Here is a 27,405-nt window from a genome sequence, read left to right as displayed (position 1 = left end):
AAGATGATGTCCACTGGGTGTTCCAAAAAATGATAAATGTGAAACATGACAAATTAAAGCAAATCAGAATCCTTAGTTTGTAATTTCCTGGATGCAAAAAATACACAGAAAGGTGTTTCTACATCATATTTTTCTTTATAAATGAAGCGTGTGTAGTGCTTCACTCCTTGCACAGTAAAACGAATAGCAAACTAAATATGTTAAATGGGAATTTTTGGTGTATACCACATGCATAAATTCATTTTGTTTGCAAACACACTTGATACTTGTCAACTTACTTTTTCATTTAGTAGAGGTTTAATCTCTGTAAGCTGAACATCCTGTAGCTCATCCATGATACAGTATTCTCACTAGGGGTCTTAAAAAAACAAAAATTAAGATTAACAAGATTTATACATGGATTAATTTACACAAATTGGCAATTCAATACTCAAGTTCCATAAGAAATTCAATAAACACATCTTTACAGCTGAACAATAATAATTGATATTTTTGTTTGTTTGCTGCCTTGTGCCAGGTGTTGCTGGCATAGGAACCCAGGGACCCTAAATTGGATTAAGCAGGTTTGAAAATGAGAACTCATCATTAATCAAGGGCAGTACTACTGATGTGTTTTAACAAACAAACTGAAGAAGATTATCCAACAATTTAAACATGTCTCTGTTAGCCACATAGAATGTATGCATTGGATTTACCAAAGTCCAAGAACAGCAATATAAAAGGTTAATATTCACTCTAAGATATGCAAACAGCAAAGCAAGTGACAGAACCATTACTATGGAAACCATGCTTTAATGCATGATGCCTCTCTTAAAAATAAATTCTTTGGAAAGAAAAAGACTTGGCTATATTGAACAAGTAACCACAGTTAAAGTACTGCACTTTTCACAGCCCAATTTACCAATAAACCACCTTTGCATCGCATCTACCATAATAAAAGAAGTGTCTGTGTGTCTGCATATCTGTGTGTCCATCCAGCTGCTACATTTCTGTCATTCCAACAGATGGTATATCACAGATATTTAACATTGCTTTTACAAATCCCATACCAAGATGCATAACTGGGACATATGCATTGCATTTGTTATTCCAGTGGATGGTGCATCACGAAGATTTGTAGTATCGTGTTTTATTACTACAAATCTTTGTAAAGTGCCATCTGTTGAAATGACAGATGGATTTCATTTTATTACTACATGCATTACAAAATATATTCCAATTGATGTTGCACTGCAAATGTTAATGCTGAGGTTGTACGTTGATCAAGTGGATTTCAACCCATCTTAGACGGGTAGCACAGATAGTACACAAGATATATAATCTAGATTATATACATTATATATATAGTCACACACGTGCGCTTTGGAGTCAACCAAAGGGACCAGGAAACGACAATTCCACGCCAGGCCAGGGGGGTGGTGGGGTGCACTGAACCTCTTTCTTTTCTCTCCGCAGACCAAACATGAGAAATCCTTCCTGTCCCAGCTCCGAGGACGTCACTTCCTGTGATCCAACTATAAAAACCCCTCATCCTCCATTCTTAAACAGTTCTGTTTTGAACTCTAACCAGTACACATTGTACTTTACTTTAAAGCCTTTTGCAGCTAGGGAAACTATATGGGTGACTGCCCCAAACCTTCATTGTGTGTCCGGTTGTTTCTTTCACACTGGTGTAGTCGACAGGATGGTCTCCTTGAAGAAGCAGGAGAGAACCCTTAGCGGAGCCTGGACACACCATCCAACCAATAAAAAACAGGTGGGAGAGTATTGTTCCCGAGCTCCCATGGTGAGGTCAGTTGGTGTTGGTGGAGGGAACCTGGGGGGCGCTTCGACACATGGGTCTGATACAAAACCCTGGGCATGTGGACGTAGGGCTTACGGAATAGGGCCGGGGTCATAAAGGAGCACAGGCGGGACCGATTATGGGCTCCTGGGTGAACAGTCCGCTCCCAAAGCCCCCATAAAGGGAAACAATCCTAGTAATTGTGGGAGTGCCCAGGTTGGCAGGCAAGGAGAATGATGCAGTGGGAGTTTGATTCCAAACTGCCGGTGGCTCCCCAAGCCATGAAATTGTGGATTAAAGTCAGGTGTTGGCTACAACCCGAACGAAATAGCACCTGACAAATAGTCGAACAAGTAGTATGTGCGCTGCTGCTCAAAGCCCTCCCGACTGACCTCACCCAGCCGGCCTGGGTTCGGCTAATCAAGGACATGGTCTCGTTAATCAAGACCATACAAACCGCAAAGGTGGAGACCTGCCCAGGGAAAACAGAAAGGAACCCCTGTGAACCCAGGCAATATTGTGTCCCTACCTTAACACCCCATCGCAACCCCACGGAGCAAACCTGGGAACTTTCTAGCCGGCAGTGGCCGTTGTCCTGTGGTGAGCAAGGGGTCTGTGGAGGCACGGAGAGTCTGAGGTGATGTGCTGTCACTAATCCTCTGGCTTGTGAGCATATCGGGGAGGTTTTATTAAACAAGATCAAAACACCAGCCCTCTTCGATTCAGGCAGTAACATTTCAATTGTTGCTCGCCACTTAGTGTTGCCGTGGCAATGGCGTAGAGTGAACACCAGTATAACCTGTGTACACGGGGACGTCCGTCAGTATAAATCCGCCATATGCTTTGTCAGCTGTCACGGAGCAGTTAAAAAACTGATGGTAGCCGTCATGGAAAACCCTCCGTCCCCAGTGATACTCTGTAGAGACTGGTCAGACAGTAAAAGCGGTATAACACTCCACCTTCCTAAATAACTGTTAGGCCTATTAATGGACGCTACGAAGGTGTCCTCGGCTGACTCCACACCATGTTTATAGCCAGGAGAGGGACGGAGTACGGCCTTTACTAATGACGTGGAGATCCCAGGGCCGTCGCGTGCTGATACGTCAAACCCAGGTGCCGCGGCAGTACGGGTGGAAACCACGCCCATTGAGGTTGCCTCCGACCCTCTTTCTCAACTGCACTTCCAATTCAGGCAGACACCGGCTTCTTTTAAAAGGGAGCAATGGAATGAGGACTCTCTTAAGTTTATAAAAAATGCAGTCGTCCTGATAGACAGCCAGCGCACTCAGCTTCCAATGCCACAGGGTCCTCACTTTGTGCTAAATAACGACCTCCTATATCGGGTGGCTGAACATGAGGAGGAAATGCGCTCCCTGTTGCTAATCCCACGGGTTTACCGGCAACAAGTCTGTGAGCTAGCACATAGCCATCTCCTCGGAGCTCATTTGGGGCCCGAAAAGACTCTCAAGCATATCAAAGTCAGATGTTTTTGGCTGGAATCAATGAAGAGGTCCGCCGCTTTTGCGTGTCCTGCCCGGAATGTCAACTGTGGCAGATTCCAAAAAGGAACCATGCTCCTCTTGTTCCCCTACCCCTAGTTGATATCCCATTTGAACGTGTCGGGATTGATCTAGTGGGACTCCTGGAACCCTCAGCCCGGAGCCATAATTATATAATGGATTTGGTGAATTATGCCACCAGATATCCTGAAGCTGTTCCATTGCACTCAGCTACTACTAAGGTTATCACACGGAAATTAGTAGGAGTCTTCTTCAGTGTCCCTAAAGAAATCCTTATGGATCAAGGGACGCCCTTTACCTTGGAAACATTCAGGAAGACAACTAAATTACTGAGAATTAAACATTTAAAAACCTCTGTGTATCATCCTCAAACTAATGGTTTAGTGGAGCTGTTCAACCAGACCCTCAGACCGATGCTTCGGAAGGTGGTCAGTGAGGATGGAAGGAACTAGGATCAGCTCCTCCCCCTCGTTCATTTTGCATACCGGGAAGTCCCACAAGCCTCTACGGGCTTCTCACCATTTGAGTTATTGTACGGACGACAAACCAGGGGCATATTAGACATTCTAAAGGAAGGTTGGTAGGAAGAGGCCCTCCCTTCCACAAACATATTAGAATATATTGTGCAGTTACGCAATACATTTGCTAACATTAGGCCTATTCTCAAAAGTCACTTGGAAAAAGTGCAAGCAGCTCAGGCCCGCTATTACAACTGCAGCACATCTCTACGGGAGTTCTGACTAGGTGATCATGTCATGGTATTCGTTCCTACCTCCCATTCTAAACTCCTGGCCCATTGGCAAGGCCCTTATGAGGTTAAGGAGAGGAAGGGGCTCGTAGATTATTTGGTTAAACAACCAAATAGTCGACCGAGCGAGCTGATATACCACATAAACCTACTGAAACCATGGAAGGATAGGGATCCCGATCCCTCCTCCGGGCAGCTCCGCTCACTCTTCGCTCGCAAATCTGACCTTAACTTTAGTTCTGATTTGACCACCATTCAACGCCGAGTGCTGGAAGCAGCCATCTCGGCTATTCTTGAGGTAGTAAACGAAAACCCAGGGTGGACCTCACTGTTTGTGCATGACATAGTGACTGAACCTGGGGTAATAGTCCAAGAACGTCAGTTTCGCCTTCCAGAGGGAAAAAGAACTGAAGTGGAGCTAGAGATCAAATGGATGCTGGGACTAGGTGTGATAGAGGAGAGTCATAGTCCCTGGTCCAGTCCTATCGTATTGGTTGCCAAGCCTGACAGTAGTACTTAACCAGGTCTCCCGATTCGACGCTGATCCAATGGCGTGCGTGGACGACCTTCTTGACCACCCTCAATATGACAAAGGGGTACTAGCAGGTTCCCTTAACACTAGAATTTCCACAGCCTACGAAAAAACTTGTAGACCTGGCCCACCTTAAATCCCATTGCACCTCTGTTTGCGAATGAAAATTAATATGAATAATGTTGCATCCGTGCCACAATGTTTTCCAAATTGTACTATACAGGTCATAAAATGAATAATTCCAAATATCATATATGCCTATGTCTTTTTTTTTTTTTGTCAGTGCGGCTTTAATTGGACACAAAACAGGAACCAACACTGGACAGTGTTCATCATAAGGAAAACCATAATCACATGAACTATTAATTAATCCAATATGCATGTTCTGGGCATGTTGGTACAGGTACATGGGTAATTTTATAGGTCTAAATGACTCAAATTTACATATACAAAAAATACAATGTAAATAAAACTGTTTCAAATATATTAAGCAGTTCAGCCTGAATAGATCAAATTAAAGACATGGGCATCATATATAAACGGTGCATATACACAAAAATGTTTTGTACACCCGTTTCCATTCACACTTCGTGTCTTTTCAGCAAGTTTAGTTTTTATATAGTTTGCATATTTTCACAGCAGCCACACACCATGTGTACGTAAGTTTCTGCTTGGTTTTGCAAATGAGTGGTACCCAGCATCAAAGCAGTTCTACTATTTCTATGGGATTTATCAAATATGTTGAAATTAACTGCCTATCGTTTACAAAATTAATTCACTTGATTGTAATCACTGTGTAACAATATAAAATGTGCACGGAATTGCCAAACTGTTTCAACTACCATAGCTGCTTTAGCGTTGTTAGAAGATATTGCAAATGGAAGAATTAAGAGAAGCTACGTTTAAAGATGATGATGATTGACTTCGAAGTCGATTTCGATTTCCAAAAACTATCCTCTTGGAGCGGTGTACTGAACTGGCGCTGGCTTTACAAAGGCAAACTTTGAGGAATTGTGCTGTACCTGCTACTTTGCAAGTTCTGTCCACTCTCGTATTTATAGTCACAGGAGCTTTTCAACAGGAACTTGCTGACTGATTGGGTATTTCACAAACATCACTGAGTCGCGCCATGCCAGCTGTATAGGGTGGTATTATTTGGATGACAAGCAGATATCTAAGATTTCCTTACACTGTGGTTTAACTGGGAAACAAAGTGCAATTTGCAGCAACGTCCGGTTTTCCAAATGTAATCCAATTGGTCAACTGCACTTACTTTGCTATTGCACCGGCGCTGGACAAGTTACATCAACCAGAGATAAATCACCAAAAGAATGAGCTGGCATTGCATCATCTATAGCTGGAGAGCCAATTTAAAAAAAAAAAAAAAAAAAAAAAAACGGCAACTCTGCACAGTTGCAGGTGCTTTCTCCAACTGGTGCAGCAAAGGGCAAGCAATCCCGTTAAGGACAGCGAGTCACCTCAAAGAGCCATATAAAGAACAGAGAATCTTTTCGTTGTGGCACTTGGCACCAACGCTACACTATAAAGGTTCTTCAGAGAATGAATTTGCTTATGTAAATAGAAAGTATTTCCACTCTATTAATGTGCTGCTCTATAGTCCACAGAAAGTATGCCGCAGTGTGCAAGCATGTAGCATGCTGCATAATGTGGCACACAAATGATCAGCCAAATCGGACAGCATTAATACTTCATTTGAATGTAATTATCAGAATGTAAAAATGGGTAATCAGATGCAGAATTAATTTTTTTTAACCAACTCATTTAATTTGTGGTCAATATCACATAGTACAGCACTTACAGTCATTAGTTCATTGGCCACATCCACTTTTAACAACCACTATTGCATTTTGTAACTCCAGAATAGTGTCTGCCTACACACAGCCAGATGGTCACCAAAAAGCTTCCAAGGCACAGGTTTAAGCACTGCCAGGGCCTGAAGATTTTCTGGGCATAGCAGCACCATTACCGCCTGGAGACGTGTCCTCAGCATGGGGGTCTGAAACAGAATAAACAGACGGTGGGCTGGGACACATCTTTTCACTTTGACTTTGATATCTGACCTTTTTTTTTTTTTTTTTTAATTTCGGGCGCTGTGCAACTTTCTGAACTTGAACTTCTACTGTCTCTGCCATGCTGTATCACTTCATCAGTTTCCTTTTGTTGCTTATACCACTGCTTTTGCTAATAAATAGTATGTTTTTCCTCAGCGCCACTTCTTTTTCCACATGCTTTTGCCATTGTCTTTCAACAAAACACTGAACGGAAGAGGCTATTTACATTGATACTGTATATGCAAAATTCTGGGAGAAGTTGGGGTGGGGCTGTAGGCATGTGCATTAAATTTCATGTTCATTATGATTTATAAAGGGGAAGTGTGTGGAACTTGGCATATGCACAGTGTTATGCATCTGTTTTGTTTTTTTTTTTTGTGCATATGCACATTTCCAGTTTTGTCGATATGCCATGTTTTAGTGTGAATTCTACGCATGGTGTTAAACATGAGGCCCATGGTCTTGAATGTGCAAGTTGATATCAATCTCAGTTTCCCAGCCATTATGCTTGCAAATGAACAAACCAAAATAAGTTGTATTTAATAATTTCTAAGCAGCTCTGAACAAGAGAAATATCACTTTAAAAATAGCTTATCATAATTGCACAATTCAAAAATTGTATTTTTGTGGGAAGAGCAAGAAAATTGTAAAAGTACGGGTTAAGCAAAATTACTTCAATCTAACAAGTTCTAGGGAAGAGTTCAACTACAGTTATTATAAATTAATGTGTTTAACATTGTATACAGACAGTACATGGACTACAGAATAGAGTGCAATTAGATGGAGGGAAACCATTTAAATAAACAAACAAACTTTCATATGGAATGGTCCATACAGTACTTCCACGTAAATTACACTTTAGTCATAGTGTGGAAAATCCCTCAACGGAAGCTTTTACAATACAACAAATTGTTCTACAGAATAATATATGATCAAGTACATTCATTTAAATAAAATGTATTATGTGCTAAAATAAATGTAGAGTAAAAATGAACATGAAATTGAAATAAGTGAACAACTTAAATACAAAGAGACAAATAAAACAACCTTCGTGGATAGAAAGATACAGGGGAGGCTCAATGCCACTGTCCACATCAACCTTTATAGGTCTATTGTGGCCACAAGCGTGAAACGTTTCACATTTATAAGGGGGGGGGGCGCATTTCACAGACGCAAATCCAGAATAGCCTATATAATCAAGACGTCAATATACGTAATTGAGCCTATGCTGCATTCCTTCTCCCAGATTTCACAGCGTTGTTGCAGTAATGATCAGTTTGGTGGGTACCTCTTCTGTTTTATCATTTTTGCCTGAATCTGTACATACACTGTAATTTGGGCACTTCAATTTTTGACTTAAAATTTTGAATTGTTTGCTAAAATAAATCAGTTGCTACCTTTAATACATTATTATAAATTCTTCTTTAAAAAATTGTTGAATTTACTTCCAACATTTTTCCATTTCTACAATACAAAACATTTTTTTTGATTAAATTACTATGAATTTTAGCCTGTCTTCAATCAGTACACATAACAAAGATATTGCTAATGCATTTTACTGCACCATTCTCACAGATTTTGAGCACTTTGGCAGACAAATCCAAATGTGCCAAAACTGGCATGAATAAAAGACTGCATTTCAGGCTTTAACCCTGTTTTTATAAAACTACCACTATCATTTATTTTCTACCTGCAATGTATCTGGGAATTATTTTGGATGGAATAATTGCATCTACACATTAAAATGAACACCCCCCTCCCCCAGTTGGCATAATCACTCCCTGAGAGAGATCACAACGAGAAATCATTGATGGCACAGCCTGCACACTGCAAGATGAGGAACCTTGATCATTGGTCACACTGGTCAGCTCAGTAGAGTGTGCTGCTATTAATTTCTCACTGTCTTAATATGTGATTTGATTGACCAAATCATAAATGAACTTGCACTTAAAAAATAAAAATAAAAAGCAATCATCTCCTATTCAGTCCTGACAGATAGAAAGAGGTGCTCCGAGTCGGGTAATGGGGATTGACCAGGACTGATGCACGCTGTTCTAAGCAAAATAGGTTACATTTATGTGAATGTGTGGATTTATAAGATTTTTGAAAAGTGTTTTTAAACACTTAACATAGCCTACATAAATTCATCATGTTGTATTGATATGTCACATTTATAGGATTTTTAGAGACATTTTGGGGGTGCTTAAGCTCCAGGACACCCATGAAGCTGGCACCTATGCTTGTGTGTTCAGAATCTACTTTGGTAGGGTTAACAAGTGGTTAGCTACCTTCCCTTATACTGAAAACTTCTTAGTGTGTGCATGCATGTGTGTACAATGTGTGTGTGCATGTACATTTAAATATACATGCATCTCAAAAACTATTTGGGCAAAATTTAGCAAAAATAGGCCATATCTAAATGAAGCAGACTGCAAAAAAAACAAAACAAAAACACACAAGTTAAAATCAATTTCTATAAATTATTGGACAAACAGTGTAGTTTAAAATGTTTTTGAAATATATGGGGATAAGTTTTTTCAACCAGAAACCTGGAATCTGTAACCAGGCAAACAAAACGCAGTTTGTCAGGAAAAGGTAATGGCTGTTTGACCTATCATTGTACATAGGCCTTGGTGTTCAGGGCAGTTTAATCTCAGAACCCACTTCTGCAGAAGCGCTACACAAAAAAAAATTAAAAATAAAAAACCCCTGCACCAAATAATTTCATTTTAGCTATAGGCACTCACACAGACACACATACAGGCACCATGAGCATTATAGAACCAGAATCTGAACTTAATTTGACAGCGAATTTTTTACCCCATCACCAAACATCCATTTACATTAAATAAAACGAAGCACATGAAACATCAAATTGAACAACCACATAATAGAGATAATGCAATTCAAAGAACACTACAAATCAGACGGTAGGGTCACCAAAACATTCCGATGACCCAAAAGTCCATGGTAGTTACTAGTTACTAGTGAATTTCACCAAAGCGTTATTTGCAGCGAATTTGCCATGTTCACATTCGCCCTTGTTCGTTGAATTACTGATGATTTGGCTGGTTTAGGAGAATTTTTTTTTTTAATACCAGCACCCCATAATGCTTTGTGAGGCCAGTGTGACATCCTCTGGAGCTGTGACAGCCAACATTGATGGGACTGCCCGCCAGGTATATAGTGCTGCTCCTTTGCATTACGGACACTGTGGGATGAGTTATCTGTGCTTGTAGCCAAATGTGCAGGTTGATCTTTGAGTTCCATAAGAGGAGGAGGCAATACCCCCTATGAATGCATAATAATTAGCCACGTAGCGCATTAAGAGCGAAAACAAACCTTGAAAGAGCCTGACACCCCCCACCAAATAGAGGAGACTGTATTAAATAATAATAAAAAATAAGACATTTCTATCTTTTTGATAGAATAAAATGCACAAAACATCAGCACAGATGGTTTAGAGAGCCTTCAGCACAACTTCAAAAAATAGAACAAGTCAGCAGTTTCAATCATGACATGCTGCTTTGAATTTCTGCCTTTAAAAGACGAATATATTTTTTCTGACTGTTGACTATGATTTCGGCATTTCCTCTTTGTTTTGAGGAAATAAAGGATTGCAGGTTTCTAACTGGGTACTTTCTTTTTTGATCTCTTGGAGGCACGGGGGCGCAATGGTTGACACTGCTGCCGCACAGCTCAGGTCACCTTTTCAGCCACAATCAATCGATCGATCCAGTATAGTTGGCAGGCATTTCTCTAGCCCTCAAGGACACTTTATAGATGATGGCACCATTATAACCCAGTCAAATCTAGTTCAGTTAGTACTTCCTCCATTGACTTCAATGCAGTTTGCAAAGTTTGGCGAATATCAAACTCAAATATCAAAATGGCAAACTTCACTAATAGTTACCAAGAAATTTCAAAACATAAAAATAGGTTTCCTGCGACTGATGGGTAGCACATTTCAGAAGAAAATGTATTCAGTTGTCAATTTTGATTTTGGATACATTCTTACTTGATTATGCTTCAGTAATTTCAACACATCCTTAATAAATTCAACAGCAAAAGTAATTTTTCCATTGAGCCAAAATCTGCAATTTAACAAACAGCTGAAAATGAGGATCAGTCATCAGAAGCTACCAAACCACTTTTCAGTGCCAATTTCAAGTCCTAGTGTTTCACATCTTCCAGACACAAACAAACCATTTCTTTAGCCTTCTGGAGTTTTTTTATTTTTAAATTACAATTTTGCCTTGTCACACATTTCTTCTAGCATATAGTTTATTCTTTACAGAAACTAGGAGGCTCTGCCCCCTGCTTGCTTTGCTTGCCAACCCCCGGGTTTGGTTAACCGGATATACAATTTAAAGAGATTGTTATTTTCATGGGAATTGTTACATACTCTTTCGATTCTATGTTGCATCTCTTTTCCGTGATCATAAATATACACCTGACTGAATTGTGGTTTCTTTGAAATTAAACTTGTCGTAGCTTTAATTGTTGTGGGACCACAGATTCTCATAGCGTATGGTCCATTATTGTGTCAAGATTTTTTTATATAATAGAGATACCAATAGATTTTGAACCTCTTAATCCCTCAACTCATCCTTGTTCCCAAAAAATAATATTGCAAGCAGCTACTAAATGATTACATCCATACGTGAAAAAGGCACCAATATACAAGATTAGCTGTTGTCAGTGGTAGCGCCTGGTACTGCCTTGCAGTAAGAAGATCATTGGTTCACGTCATGGGTCCTCCCTGCATGGAGCGATTTGAGTAGTGACAAAAAGCAGTATATAAATGTAAAGAATTATTATTATTAGTTGGGACTAATTGTTCATTTGTTTTAATGATTTGATTTTAACCGTCTTCTAAAAGGTGTATTAAAAATGGGAAAAAAGCACCATACCAATATGCATTATAGCAGCAATAGTCATCTTTCTGCATTTCAAGTTGTATCTTTAAAGGAGGAGTTTGTTTAACAGCAACACTGCCTTTAAGAAATGGATTATAGCAATGACCTGCAGGCCCAAATTTAAACAAAAATGCTGTAGGGTGACTAGTATTATTAAGGGTGTATTATTGAACGAAATGCTTCCATACAATGCAATGTCAATTCAGATTTTAAAACATCCTTAAGCCTTTACTCAAAACACCTCAACCAAAACTCTAGTCTTCCCCTTTGGTAATGAACTATGTGTACGGACATAAAGGACAATCTTACTAATTAAAGTAGAAGCAGCACCATTTCTTACCTAAATTGCAGCGTGTAATTTTGACAAGGGATACAAAGTTTAGTAATCTGAAAAAGCCATTTAGCAGAGCTGCTTTTTGTTTGCATTAAGAGAATGTGGTTAATTACCTCACACAGATGGCACCCAAGTATGAACCATTGGAGCTGCAATCGTCCTAGCTTGGTTGGAAGAAGAAAAAAAAAAAAAAGACAACACAAAGGGATTTGAAATGTCCCCAGCTTGTATGGGAGCACTGGAGGATCCCCAAGGATAATCCAGAATCTGTTGCTGGGGAAAGAAAGGAAAAAGGGAATCCTGGACTATGCTGCTAGGCTTGTTGCCATAGCAACTCTCACCAGAAAGAGAGAAACAAAAATAGATCACCAAGCCTCCTTTAAAAGTTATTGAGGAACATGCAAGTTAATTAAAATATTTAAATCATACATAAAACTAACAGTTGCATAAAAAAAAAAAAATCCCCAGCTTCATCCCAACTCCAAATAAAATAATCAGGGATGCCCAAAACCGAGATTTAAAAAGTAAAGAAGTTCACTGTTAAAAATAGGATATGTACATAAATCAGGCACAAGCCATAAGCACCCTGGGTGGTAGAGACACTAGTCTCTCTCAGTGAAAAAGTAAAAACAAAAAAAATTCAAAGTACAGTAATTTGTAGTTGTTATTTTAGCCTTGGGCAGCACGGTGGCACAGTGGTAGCACTGCTGCCTCGCAGTAAAGAGACCTGGGTTTGCTTCCCAGGTCCTCCCTGCGTGGAGTTTGCATGTTCTCCCCGTGTCTGTGTGGGTTTCCTGCCACAGTCCAAAGACATGCAGGTTAGGTGCATTGGCGATCCTAAAATTGTCCCTAGTGTATGCTTGGTGTGTGGGTGTGTGTGTGCCCTGCGGTGGGCTGGCGCCCTGCCCGGGATTTGTTCCTGCCTTGTGCCCTGTGCTGGCTGGGACTGGTTCCAGCAGACCCCCATGACTCTGTGTTAGGATATAGCGGGTTGGAAAATGACCGACTGACAACTGACTATTTTAGCCTTCACAAAACCCCCATCACTAATATGTTGCATATACTGCACTACAACCATACGAAGGCACTTCAAGCAATAATCGTGCCTTATTTATTAGTAACAAAAACTAAAGGATCATATACAGTGTCTATAAACGGTGTTCACCCCCTTTGAAGTTTTCACTTTTTATTGTTATACAGCATTGAATCACAGTGGATTTAACTTGGCTTTTTTGACATTGATCAACAGAAAGATTCATGTCAAAAGTTCAAACAGATCTCTGCAGTGATCTAAATTACAAATATAAAACACACAAAATAAAATTACTGCAGACATACTAACGATTTCAAGTCATTCTTTAGTAAATGCACCTTTTGCAGCACAGACAGATTTCCTGCAGACTGCAGTCATTTTTTGCCAAGGATTTCCCTGTATTTTACTGCATTTTATTCTTTAGCCTCAAAAGTCTTACAGGTCCTGTTGCAGAAAGCCATTTCTATAGCATGATGCTGCCACCACCTTGGACCATGGTGTGAATTGTGTTTTTAATAATTTGCTTCCACTAATCATGGTGTTTAGCCCAATAGCCAAAAAGCTAAAATTTTGGTTTCAAGCCGTCAAACCTTCTTCCGGCTAACTTCACAGGTTCCCATATGCCTTCTGGAAAATTCTACCCAAGTCATCATGTGATTTTATTTAAAAAAAAAAAACACACACACACACACACAAACATACCAGCGTGGCTTTCTCCTGGCCACTCTCCCAAGAGCTGCAACTCGTGAAGCACAATCTCTCCAACCTCAACCACTGGATCTTGTAACTCCAGTGTTACCACATGTCTCTTAGTGGCCTCCCTCATTAGTCTTTTTCTTACAAAATCATGTTGACAACCTGCTCTAGCTAGATTTACAGCTGTGCCATGCTCTTTCCATTTCTTACTGACTGATTTAACTGTACTCAACAGGAGTTTTCTTTTGTATGCACAGTGTAGGGCCACAATACTGAGGACCTTCCAGTTGCTATAATACTACTAGATATTACAATCAACTAAAACCCAATGACTAAAGACAAGTTCCATTGAACTAATTATTTGACTTCAAAAACCAACTGGCTGCACAAGTGGTGGTTTAGGCATCATATTGGGGGGGGGGGGGGGGGTACTTATGCACTACATTTTGTGTTGTATATTTGTAATTAATTTAGAATACTTTGCAGAGATCTGCTTTCACTTTGATCTTAGTCTGTTTCTGCTGACCAGTGCCAAAATAGCAAAAATGAACACACACAGGGATTCAATGGGGTATAATAATAAAACATAAAAACTTCCAAAGGGGTGAATACTTTTTATAGACATCACAATAATTCCACCACCTCAGTGCTGAACCGTCCATAGAAAATGAGGACTCCCAATGTTTGGTCATGTCCGGCATTCCTTGCCTTAGTTCCAGATGCTTGTAACAAGCACACAAAGTTTCTCTGAACTCAAAGAATAATGGTTTGCACTTTGCACTGAAGTGCAAACCATTATTCTTTTTGCAGGATGTGCACTTTATATTCGAAATAAAATGTAGCATAGCACTCTGACTAAGTTCAACTAATGTTGTCCTGTAACAGTAATAATGAAGGGTAGGAAGGAGAAAGATGCTGACTAAACAAAAGTACTGCCAGTAACTTGGTTCCACTTCAAGCACTGAGTCATTGGATACAGTTCACAATATTTCTTTTCATGTATTTTTTTCTCAAAAATGCATAAAACATTCAATTCACTGTATGTCGTACACAAATGTTCAGACGGTAAAAGTCAATGTTGTATGTTAAATTAAACCACAACTCCGTTTATATTGCTTTTAATCAAAATTCACCCAAACTTTAGCACAGTACAAGATTAAAGAAGTAAGCATTACATTCAGTTATGATTGAAGCTACTATTTTGCCATACAATGTGAAATTTATACCCCAAATTCCCATTATCCTGAAAATCTATGGCTTCCTGCAAAACTGTCTTAATTGGTATTTACTCAGAAGGCACTTGTGAGTCATCCCCCCCTTGCTTGCTTTCTACTTTACGTCTTTTTATCTAAAATATTCAGGAGTGTTTCTCTTACTTCTTTCATGTTACCCGACTATTACAACTAGGCAGCAATTTCAATTTTCTCTTTATCTTTTCTTTTTCCAATTTAATTTGTTAAGCTGCTGCACTTGAAACAAGCTTGCTCTCCAAACTCAAATGTTGTCTGTTTTAATTTCAAGGACAAAATAAAAAGGTATGAATTCATTAAAGAAGCTTTTCTTGCCATTTGTCTAACTGCGCAGGTCAACTGCTCAGATTCTGTTTTTCAGTTTATTACTCCACTTTCTTTATTGTAAAAGCTAATACTCCAAATGTCTCTCGGTCTCTTGTTAAACAAGCCTCGACTTGTTTTGTTTACACTATAGGATATATATATATAAAAAAAAAAATAATAATAACTTGAGTAAAGGAGCACCTAAAAGCCTACAAAAGCAAGGGCTGAAAACAGTTTTCATGATCGGCCAATTTACAAATCGAGTCTTTTTTCATGAAAATTGGCCGATTTATTGGAAATTCTCTAAGCTTTTTTAGGGTTTCTAAAGTATCAATCCTGGTATCATTTATTCAAATAAAAACAGATTATTACTACTAGTAAAATATTGGCATTTAATGAATTTTAGTAACATTATAGCACTTTGAAAAAAACAATAAAAAAAATAGTAAATCTGTCAAAAGAATGCAGTTGTATGCAACATGATGTAATCTTAAAATATGTCTTATCAAATATGTAGCATACATCTTCGCTTTGTTCCACCATAGACAACTTTTTCCTGGCTTGTTGCAGTTAATATATTTTTGTATAGTTAGTATCACTTTCATATTCATACACTTTAATAAAGTGGTTTTGAACCTTTATTCCATGAGAATACACAAGGTCTCCAATGCACAAGCTAGGATAATTTTCTTTCTTGTACCATCCTTTGCTACAGTCTTGTTTTTGAGCTTATATTTATTTACAAAATCCTATTTGTTGCTAGTGCTATTACACTTTTTAAAGTGTAATACATAATTAATAAGCTATGTCAGAAACAGTCTATTATTTATAAAAAAATAAAATAAAAAATACACTTTTCCTAGTGCCCAGATTTCCTAACTAACCATTCTGGAATAAATAACAACCAGTGACTATCATCTATCCATCTTCCAAACCAGTACAATTTGTCACTGCAGTTATTTTGATAACTTTTGAAATTAAGCCTAAAATGATTATTTCTTAAAATAAAAAAAATTAAAATGCAGAATTAGTTGCTGCAGACATTTTATCATAAAATAATTATAGAACCTAGTTCATTATTCTCTGGATTCGGCACTAGTGCATTTCCATCAGCAACAGGAGCATTTAAAACAAGTGGAAATGCAGAGACATCTTCTTTCCACATACAACAATCAATTAGAAAAGAAAAGCATCGGGTAGGACTGTGGCAACAGTTATTTATGCTGTGGAAAGGTGGCCTGCCCAAACACATTTGCAGCTTTAAAAATTGAGTGGAGTAGAAGCTGCAGTATGTGTGAAGAGAACCTACCATTTTCTTCATGAGACTGCCCAATCTTTGCCACCATGCTAAAATGCTGAATTTCTTTATGGTAGTGAGGCATATCACCTTTTCACTTTTTTCTTTTTGGATCAGCAGCCAGTTCTCATTCTAAGTATAAGTTAGTAGCTGCAATCCACTGTGCTGCACAGACAAATGTGAGCAATCACTAAACCCCGAATTTGAGTGTTTGTAGGGAGTCCAGCAGATTTAAAAAATAAATAAATAATAATACAAAAAAAAAAACAACCCCACAGAGAACCTCAGAACACATTCAACCATTACTGGTGCAAATGTAATTGAGCTGAACTATGCTCCCCCATATTTAATGATTCAACTCATTTGCTGTTATTTTTAATCATCATGCGGTTCCCCTTGAAGGTTATTCCAGTTGAGAACCACTGCTCTAACATATTTTCATACAAAAGACATATTGTAGCAGTCATGGGTCCTGGGGGATTTTCCAACCCTGCATATAATAACTAATAGTCTCCCAGCTGAATATGTACTTGGGTCTCTCAGATAACAAGATGCTTAAGTCTCCTTTAGCTGTGCAGTAATAACACTCCTGTTACATGCACATCCAGCTAACACACCCTTGGCATGGCAGCTGGTCGGTAACATTTATTTTTTTAAACTTGCTTTACCAATATTTAAAAAAAAAATGGAAATGCACAAGCTTTATTTTACTCCTAAAACCAACTAACAAGTTACACACCGATCTAACAATTATTCATAATACACAACCTGTCAGCAATGAACTTTGAGCCATTCTTCCGATTTGTGCACAGAAACACGCCTATTATTTATCAGAATTCTTGGTAATGCTCCACTGCTCAAATAATTGATTTGATAGGAGCAATTCACCACTCTTAAACTAAAAGAAGCACAGCTTCCTCGCTCACTCATAGTGCGGTAACCTCCACCCCCAAATGAACACAGCACAAGACAGCTTTTCCTATCCTGTATGCATTGACTTAATCAGTTTGAACTACACAGCACTCTGGGTAGTATTCTGAAAGGGACATGTTCACTTATTACACACAGTTCACATACAGTACATACAAGCCCATACAGAAAGACATTAGTTTACAACATTAACAGACTAACAGAGGAAAAAATAAATAAAAATCACTTTTGTTTCCTTTTGCATACACATAATTTATACTTTGTTTAAATGTGTTCAAAGGTTTTCCAGTAATTTTTACCACACGGGTGTGACAGCATTCACAAAATTCATACTAGATCTACCGGATTACTGCCCTTTTCTACCATAGACATTTTGTACCAAAAGAAAACCAACATTTTGAAGCATATCTTGAAGGAGAAAAATTCTTTAATCAATTCTATTAGATGCTTTCTGCATGGACAAATTTACACTTTAAAAAAAAGTAGATACATTTGTATGATGGCCATTTCTTTTAGTGTGTAATGTTAATTTTACTTCAAAATGACACAGGTGTAAAACAAGGCAGTCTAAATGGCAGCAACCGGTTCAACTTTTCAACACTTTCATAATGCTGTTATGCTTTTTTTTTTCTTTTTTTTTTTTAATATATAAAAAGGACAAAAACCAATGACAAAGCAATGAGAAATATGGCAGCGAGAAACACATTGAGCATAAGTGAATGAGAAATGCACACATCTGTGACTAATCTCTAAAGAAAGTCAAGGTATACACTGCAAAAAAACTAAACGTAATATATAATAAAAAAGTAGGTCTGTGTCCCAAGTCCCTCACAGCAATCCAATTAGACGGTTTGGCTTTTGTGATGTGACAAAAGAGGAAGCGTGAGTGTGAGATGCCCGAAGAAGATTAAAAGGTGCAAACCGAGAGAGTCACCTTCAAAGTATAAAACCAAACAGGAGGCGACACTCACTCACTCACACACACACACACACACACACACACACAGGCTGGAAAGGCACTGAAAGTATATGTAGGGCAAGGGATAAAATAATGAAAATTATTTGCTATAACCTGCCTTCAGTAAGTACCATGGCTAGTCTTATATAAAAGTTCAAGAGAAGGAATCCCAATTTAAAACTATAAGAACCTCACAACTTAGTTTAAGGGTTGCAGACCTACAGATTGGTTATTTAAATTCTAATCAAATCGCAAAGATTAATACCCTACACTGCATACACTGGAAGAAAATGGGGGGAAAAACCAACAAACACGGTTTGATTTTACCAAATAGACATAAATACTAGACACCTATATTCAGTATAGAATAAAACCAAGCAGAGAGCACACAAATAAGATTAACTGAATAATTTTGATTTTAAAGGCTGAAACAAAAGCACAAGCCAGCTAAATCACAAAACTGTCATTTACATCAATCAAGTCTTCATATACTATAGTGGCAGCACAATCCCATTACTTTGGAAATAATAATATATATGTGCATGGTTTTCTAAATGGAAAATTCCACATCAGTACTTACAAATACAATTTTAGAACATTACTCCAATGGCAAACCATTCAGCAAAAGCCAGCTGCTGCTAACTAACAAAGCAATGTCACAGCAGTAATAATGATTACAAGGTCACACAAAGCAGAAGGGTAATGCTGCTGATCAGGCATCACATGCCAACTTATATACAGAACAGATAAGAACCAACTCAAAAGATTGTATTAACTGCCATTGTAAAAATGCAGTCATCTTTTCTTCCTTGAGTTAGTACTCAGACTGAACTTTTAAATTTGATTCAATATGTTCCTCATTTAAAACAGATTTGTTTCATTTTGGACAAACTTTTGATCATATGAAAGAGAAACAGTAGGTTTACTGTGGAGAAGAAAAAGTAAAACACAAAGCAAAAATATTATAAGTAGTAGTAGTTGCCATAAAGACAGACCAATTACTACTTTACTGAAAGGTTTAAAACACTACCAAAATACATTAATGACTTAAATTATATTCTGAACAAAATGGTCATAAAAATATGTTATTGGCGAATTATAAAGAAATGTCTAATACTGAGTTGAAATATTACTCATTAGACACCTTTTACTGTCATTATACTAAATAAGAATGGAGACTTTAAAACCAAATGTGTACAAAAAAATAACCAAAACATGTTAAAATAAAAAGGGTGCCATAAAGCTATCCTGGAAGTCTTAAATATACTGGACTAAGTAAAGTGCAGTGAATGATAGATCAATAACTTATTTATCAAACTTCGATCTGCTCAGGCCAGATATTTTCTCTTGCAGCACCACATAGATTCTCTCCAAAGACTGTTAAAAAGCAGATGCATTTAAAAAAAAAAAAAAATCAATAACAACAATAGATTTGAACAAAGATGCTCATTTTATGTTGGGTTTTAATGTAAAAATTTTATTTTAGTGTTTCAGGCACTTAAAGACTAATAATAAGATAAGGTATTTGATATGTTCAACTGTTTTTTTGCATCTCTACAATGCTCAATACATAATAAATAAAGTATTTTCATGGCATCAGTAGTAATATTTTCCCTTCCTCAATCAGTATTTTATTATTACTTGTATTTTTTTCTGTTGCATTTTCTATACCACTTTAGCACGGTCTACACAACTTACTGTACAATCTATTGAACTAAAAACCTGTACACGTTTTAAAATGTGAAACCAGACTGTATTTCTAGTATTTTCCAAAGAATAATAAGCAAAGAAAATTAAAGATATACTGTATGAATATGTACTTTACGCAGGAAAATGTTCACGTCAGTCTGCTAAAACATTTAAAAACAAAATACTAGCATTTTAAATGGGCAATCAGTTATTCTCAAATTTGAATGACATTTTTAAATCTGTTTTTTTTGTAATTTTAACCTGAAAAACCCACACCAAAAAACACTCCCACTGAAAAACTGTCAGGACTATTAATTATGCATCAGACACTTTCATTTAACTTGAAAATGGAGGCACAAATACTTCAGCATCAACTTAAATAGTTATGTAAGACAAACAGAGCATTCTGGCCATTAGTGAGTGAAAAAAGAAACTGCATATACTCATATGAGAGGAGAGAAAGACTTTTCTAGACAAAAATAACCCAAGTCTGGTTTGAAAATGTTCTCTTTGCATGGTGCAGAGTAGATCACAAGAAAATAAGAGGAAGACATATAAGAGAGAAATGTCAACACTGAGCTAACATCGTCTTCCACTTATCCGAGGTCAGGTCGCGGGGGCAGCAGCGTGAGCAGAGATGCCCAGACTTCCCTCTCCCCGGCCACTTCTTCTAGCTCTTCCGGGAGAATCCCAAGGCGTTCCCAGGCCAGCCGAGAGACATAGTCCCTCCAGCGTGTCCTGGGTCTTCCCCGGGGCCTCCTCCCGGTTAGACGTGCCCTGAACACCTCTCCAGGGAGGCGTCCAGGAGGCATCCTGATCAGATGCCCGAGCCACCTCATCTGACTCCTCTCAATGCGGAGGAGCAGCGGCTCTACTCTGAGCCCCTCGCGGATGACTGAGCTTCTCACCCTATCTTTAAGGGAAAGCCCAGACACCCTGCGGAGGAAACTCATTTCAGCCGCTTGTATTCGCGATCTCGTTCTTTCGGTCACTACCCATAGCTCATGACCATAGGTGAGGGTAGGAACATAGATCAACTGGTAAATTGAGAGCTTCGCCTTGCGGCTCAGCTCCTTTTTCACCACGACAGACCGATGCAGAGCCCGCATTACTGCGGATGCCGCACAAATCCGCCTGTTGATCTCACGCTCCATTCTTCCCTCACTCGTGAACAAGACCCCGAGATACTTGAACTCCTCCACTTGGGGCAGGATCTCGCTACCAACTCTGAGAGGGCACTCCACCCTTTTCCGGCTGAGGACCATGGTCTCGGATTTGGAGGTGCTGATTCCCATCCCAGCCGCTTCACACTCGGCTGCGAACCGATCCAGAGAGAGCTGAAGATCATGGCCTGATGAAGCAAACAGGACAACATCATCATCTGCAAAAAGCAGTGACCCAATCCTGAGTCCACCTAACCGGACCCCCTCAACGCCCTGGCTGCGCCTAGAAATTCTGTCCATAAAAGTTATGAACAGAATCGGTGACAAAGGGCAGCCCTCACTGGAAACGGGTTCGACTTACTGCTGGCAATGCGGACCAAGCTCTGGCACAGATCGTACAGGGACCGAACAGCCCTTATCAGGGGGTCCGGTACCCCATACTCTCGGAGTACCCCCCACAGGATTCCCCGAGGGACACGGTAGAATGCCTTTTCCAAGTCCACAAAACACATGTAGACTGGTTGGGCAAACTCCCATGCACCCTCTAGGATCCTGCTAAGGGTGTAGAACTGGTCCACTGTTCTGCGACCAGGACGAAAACCACACTGTTCCTCCTGAATCCGAGGCTCGACTATCTGATGGACCCTCCTCTCCAGGGCCCCCGAATAGACTTTTCCAGGGAGGCTGAGGAGTGTGATCCCTCTGTAGTTGGAACACACCCTCCGGTCCCCTTTCTTAAAGAGGGGGACCACCACCCCGGTCTGCCAATCCAGAGGCACTGTCCCCGATGTCCATGCAATGTTGCAGAGGCGTGTCAACCAAGACAGTCCTACAACATCCAGAGCCTTGAGGAACTCCATGCGTATCTCATCCACCCACGGCGCCCTGCCACCAAGGAGTTTTTTGACCATCTCGGTGACCTCAGTCCCAGAGATGGGGGAGCCCACCTCTGAGTCCCCAGGCTCTGCTTCCACATTGGAAGGCATGTTAGTGGGATTGAGGAGGTCTTCGAAGTACTCCCCCCACCGACCCACAACGTCCTGAGTCGAGGTCAGCAGCACACCATCACCACCATATACAGTGTTGACACTGCACTGCTTCCCCCTCCTGAGATGCCGGACGGTGGACCAGAATCTCCTCGAAGCCGTCCAAAAGTCGTTCTCCATGGCCTCCCCAAACTCCTCCCACGCCCGAGTTTTTGCCTCAGCAACCACCAAAGCCGCATTCCGCTTGGCCTGCCGGTACCTATCAGCTGCCTCCAGAGTCCCACAGGACAAAAGGGTCCTGTAGGACTCCTTGTTCAGCTTGACAGCATCCCTCACTGCCGGTGTCCACCAACGGGTTCGGGGATTGCCGCCACGACAGGCACCGACCACCTTACGGTCGCAGCTCCGGTCAGCTGCCTCAACAATAGAGGCACGGAACATGGCCCATTTGGACTCAATGTCCCCCACCTCCCTCGGGATGTGGTCGAAGTTCTGCTGGAGGTGGGAGTTGAAGCTACTTCTGACAGGGGGCTCTGCCAGACGTTCCCAGCAGACCCTCACAACACGTTTAGGCCTACCAGGCCTAACCGGCATCCTCCCCCACCATCGAAGCCAACTCACCACCAGGTGGTGATCAGTTGACAGGTCCGCCCCTCTCTTCACCCGAGTGTCCAAGACATGTGGCCGCAAGTCCGATGACACAACCACAAAATCGATCATCAAACTGAGGCCTAGGGTGTCCTGGTGCCAAGTGCACATATGAACACCCCTATGCTTGAACATGGTGTTCGTTATGGACAATCCGTGACGAGCACAGAAGTCCAATAACAAAACACCGCTCAGGTTCAGATTGGGGGGGGGGCCATTCCTCCCAATCACGCCCTTCCAGGTCTCACTGTCATTGCCCACGTGAGCACTGAAGTCTCCCAGCAGAACGAGGGAGTCCCCAGAAGGTATGCCCTCTAGCACCCCCTCCAGGGACACCAAAAAGGGTGGGTAATCCGAAATGCTGTTCGGCGCATATGCACAAACAACAGTTAGGACCCGTCCCCCCCACCCAAAGGCGGAGGGAGGCTACCCTCTCGTCTACCGGGGTAAACCCCAATGAACAGGCTCCAAGGCGGGGGGCAATAAGTATACCCACACCCGCTCGGCACCTCTCACCGGGGGCAACTCCAGAGTGGTAGAGAGTCCAGCCCCTCTCAAGGAGATTGGTTCCAGAGTCCAAGCTGTGCGTCGAGGTAAGTACGACTATATCTAGCCAGAACCTCTCAACCTCGCGCACTAGCTCAGGCTCCTTCCCCTTCAGAGAGGTGACATTCCACATCCCAAGAGCCAGCTTCTGTAGTCGAGGATCAGACCGCCAAGGTCCCCACCTTCGGCCACCACCCAACTCACACTGCACCTGACCTCCTTGGCCCCTCTCATAGGTGGTGAACCCATGGGAAGGGGGACCCACGTTGCCTCTTCGGGCTGTGCCCGGCCGAGCCCCATGGGTGCAGGCCCGGCCACCAGGCGCTCGCCATCGAGCCCCACCTCCAGGCCTGGCTCCAGAGGGGGGGCCCCGGTGACCCGCGTCCGGCAAGGGAAAACGCCATCCAAAGTTTTCTTTCATCATAGGAGGTTTAAACTGCTCTTTGTCTCATCCCTCACCTAGAACCAGTTTGCCTTGGGTGACCCTACCAAGGGCATAAAGCCCCGGACAACAGAGCTCCTAGGACCATTGGGACACGCAAACCCCTCCACCACGATAAGGTGGCTGTTAAAGGAGGGGCTGAGCTAACACATTTTAATATTTCCTAAACTAGCTTACCAAAAAAAAATTGAAAAAACCTATTGTGTGCAAACAAAACCTAAAACAAAAAACAGACCTAACATGCCAACTATAGCTTTCAGTTATTATCTATCTAATACAACTCTCAGATGCCTCTAGAACAGCCTAAAATCTCTGAAGCATGAATTCAACAAGATGTTGGAAACATTCCTTAGAGAAGTCTTCAGTTAACCAGTTTTGGTGATCATGTGTCAAGTCTCATCTTTCTGTTTCTAGAGGACAGGACTGGAACCCGACATTGTATTCTACCTCCATAGCCTAAGTTTTAGAGGTGCCCACCAGGATACAACTGTTGTAAAGAGTGGCCTTTTTTAGATTGCCATTCCCCTCCAAAGTCTCATGAACAAGGCAGCATGTTACGTTTTTTTGACTTATCACTCCATTGTTCATAAAATCTACAGACTGAAGTGCATTAAAACTCCATAAGTGCAGCTGTTTGAGATCTTCAAATTGCCACATTTGGCATCATCAATCATGTCTTTAACCACATGTCTTTCTTATTCTAATGTGTAGTTAAAAAGCAACTAAGCTTTTTGACCATGCCTGCATGCTAAATATGCCAAGTTGTAGCCACATAATTATTTGTTTAAAACAGCAAGCTAAATGAACCAACAAGGTCACAGTAAGACTCAGGTCTGGTCAAAACTGGTTAAAACAAAATGCAAGTAGTGTGAAAACCCAAATAAAACCACACTAGCTGGTTTAGGTGGCTTACATAGCCTTAAGACAGAAAATCACCAGGAAAGGAATAATAGGCAGTTTAATTTAAACTTTTTCCAAATTAGTTTAACACCTAAGACCAACAAACATCACAACCAAGAAATCATTAAAATAACCAATAATTATAATAGGAATTCTAAATGCAAATATTCAGCAGTGCTTACATTACACATAGCATTTATTTCTTAAGTTAAAATGCACGCATGAAACTTCAACACAGACAAAATAGCAAACATTTTTTAATAAACAAACTTTCAAATTTCATACACGGGAGTGGGGAAAGAAGAAAAAAAAAAAAGCAAAACAATGAAGTTTAACATTGAAATAAGCAAGTCACAAATACCAATACAGAGCCAAAGGCCATTCAGAACTTTAACCTGACATACAGTTGTGGCCAAAAGTTTTGACAATGACACAAATATAAATTTTCACAAAGTTTGCTGCCTCAGTTTTTATGATGGCAATATGCATATATTCCAGAGTGATCAGGTAAATTGCAATTAATTGCAAAGTCCCTCTTTGCCATGAATATGAACTTAATTCCAAAAAAACCCATTTCCACTGCATTTCAACCCTGCCACAAAAGGACCTGCTGACATCATTTCAGTGATCCTCTTGTTAACACAACTGAGAGTGTTGATGAGGACAAGGCTAGAGATCACTCTGTCATGCTGACTGAGTTCGAATAGAGAGGTTCAATTGTTGTGAAGGCGGCTTCAGGGCGCCTAATAAAGTCCAGCAAATGCTAAAGTTGATTCAACTGAGGGATCAGGGCACCACCAGTGCACAGCTTGCTCAGGAATGGCAGCAGGCAGGTGTGAGTGCATCTGCGCACACACAGTGAGGAGAAGACTTTTGGAGGATGGCCTGGTATCAAGAAGAGCAGCAAAGAAGCCACTTCTCTGCAAGAAAAACATCAGGGACAGACTGATATTCTGGAAAAGGTACAGGGATTGGACTGCTGAGGACTGGGGTAAAGTCATTTTCTCTGATGAATCCCCTTTCCGACTGTTTGGGGCATCCAGAAATGAGATTGTCCGGAGAAGAAAAGTTGAGTTTTACCATCAGTCCTGTGTTATGCCAACAGTAAAGCATCCTAAAACCATTCCATGTGTGGGGTTGCTTCTCAGCCAAGGCAGTGGGCTCACTCACACACTTTGTCTAAGAACACAGCCATGAATAAAGAATGGTACCAAAACATCCTCCGAGAGCAACTTCTCCCAACTATTCAAGAACAGTTCGGTGACGAACAATACCTTTTCCAGCATGATGTAGCATTGTATCATAAGGCAAAAGTAATAACTAAGAGGCTTGGGAAACAACACATTGAAATTTTGGGTCCATGGTCAGGAAATTCCCTACACCTTAAACCCATTGAGAACTTGTGGTCAACCCTCAAGAAGTGGGAGAAAAAAAAAAACAAAAACTCACAAATTCTGACAAACTCCAAGAACTGATTATGCAAGAATGGGCTGCCATCAGTCAGGATTTGGCCCAGAAGTTGATTGACAGCATGCGAGGGCAAATTGCAGAGGTCTTGAAAAAGAAGGGCCAACACTGCAAATATTGACTCTTTGCATAAACTAGGGCCCTATGATTTCTGCGATAAACACGGAATTAATGCATAAAAACAGAAATGTGTGGAATTTAGAGACTGAAAGAGTGACTGTTACAAAACTTCCCAGTATATTAAACAATTGAATTATCCGTAGTTCTATCATTCAGATTTTCTAGTTTGTTGTTTTTGAAGCAACTGCAATTCTTTGTAGAAATTCAGCCGTGGCTCTATCTGTTTCTGTGCATGTTTTCTGTGTGTTTTCTTTTTAAAGGCACGTGAATTAGCCAGCTACACATGACAGAAATGTCGAAGTGAGCAGTATCAGAAACACTAATTACGTAGAAAAAACTTAAAACACAAGCTTAACTGCAAAGGGCACAACAATATCCCGGCGACTTTTATGAATCTGGACAACAACTTTTCTGCAAGTTTTGCCAGCATACCACAGACTGGACATGAAAAGATACTTGCAATGACCACATCAAATCTAAAACCCATCTAAAGAATAAGGAGAGATTAAGATCAAAAAGTGTTCTTCTTCAGGTAACAATAGAGGAAATAAATCATCAGATGCAAGAGGTCAGTTTGTGGCCATGTGAGTTAGACATACCACTCGAAAAAATGTGTCCTTTCTTTATTAAGCATTGTAAACAAGGAGGCGCGCGGTCAGAAAATGAGAGCAGTCTTCGTCAAATTCATTTGCCCAGTGTCTTTGAACAACACATGGACGCCGTTCTTCAAAATTTTCGTGGCAATAAAATTTGTTGTAGTTGATGAAACCACTGATAGCCAAGACCACAGTGTTCTCAACATAGTGAGAGGTGAGTAAACATTTAGCTGTAGGGTAATTCTGTTTATGTAGGCAGTTCTAATTGTACAGTACATGAAATTATATTTAACCGGTATTAACAGTCTTTTCTGTAAGAAATGTTAGTGAATAGCACTGGTTGTTAACGGGTTCCCTTTTAAAAATTAACAATGATGTTTTTGGATTTAATAAATGTTTTGCATCGCGGTGACAAGGCACGTAAGGTCCACATTTGCCTCTTCCATTATAAACTCAGTACCTACAAACCT

At 40.3% G+C, this 27,405-nt stretch overlaps 1 protein-coding gene across 3 annotated transcripts in view; it reads right to left on the bottom strand.

Annotated features, from left to right (window-relative positions):
* ndrg3b (ndrg family member 3b) overlaps positions 1-27,405 on the bottom strand; it is a 1,230,027-nt gene that overhangs the window by 1,193,906 nt on the left and 8,716 nt on the right. For all 3 annotated transcript variants that reach the window (XM_051932925.1, XM_028811611.2, XM_028811609.2), the window contains exon 2: positions 279-358. In XM_051932925.1, coding sequence (XP_051788885.1) covers positions 279-335 — 57 coding nt within the window. In that variant the 5' untranslated portion in view covers positions 336-358. The remainder of the gene's footprint in view (positions 1-278; positions 359-27,405) is intronic.

Source organism: Erpetoichthys calabaricus, chromosome 10, assembly GCF_900747795.2.
Source record: "Erpetoichthys calabaricus chromosome 10, fErpCal1.3, whole genome shotgun sequence".
NCBI classification, from domain to species: domain Eukaryota; kingdom Metazoa; phylum Chordata; class Cladistia; order Polypteriformes; family Polypteridae; genus Erpetoichthys; species Erpetoichthys calabaricus.
This window is presented reverse-complemented; position numbering and strand designations above follow the sequence as displayed.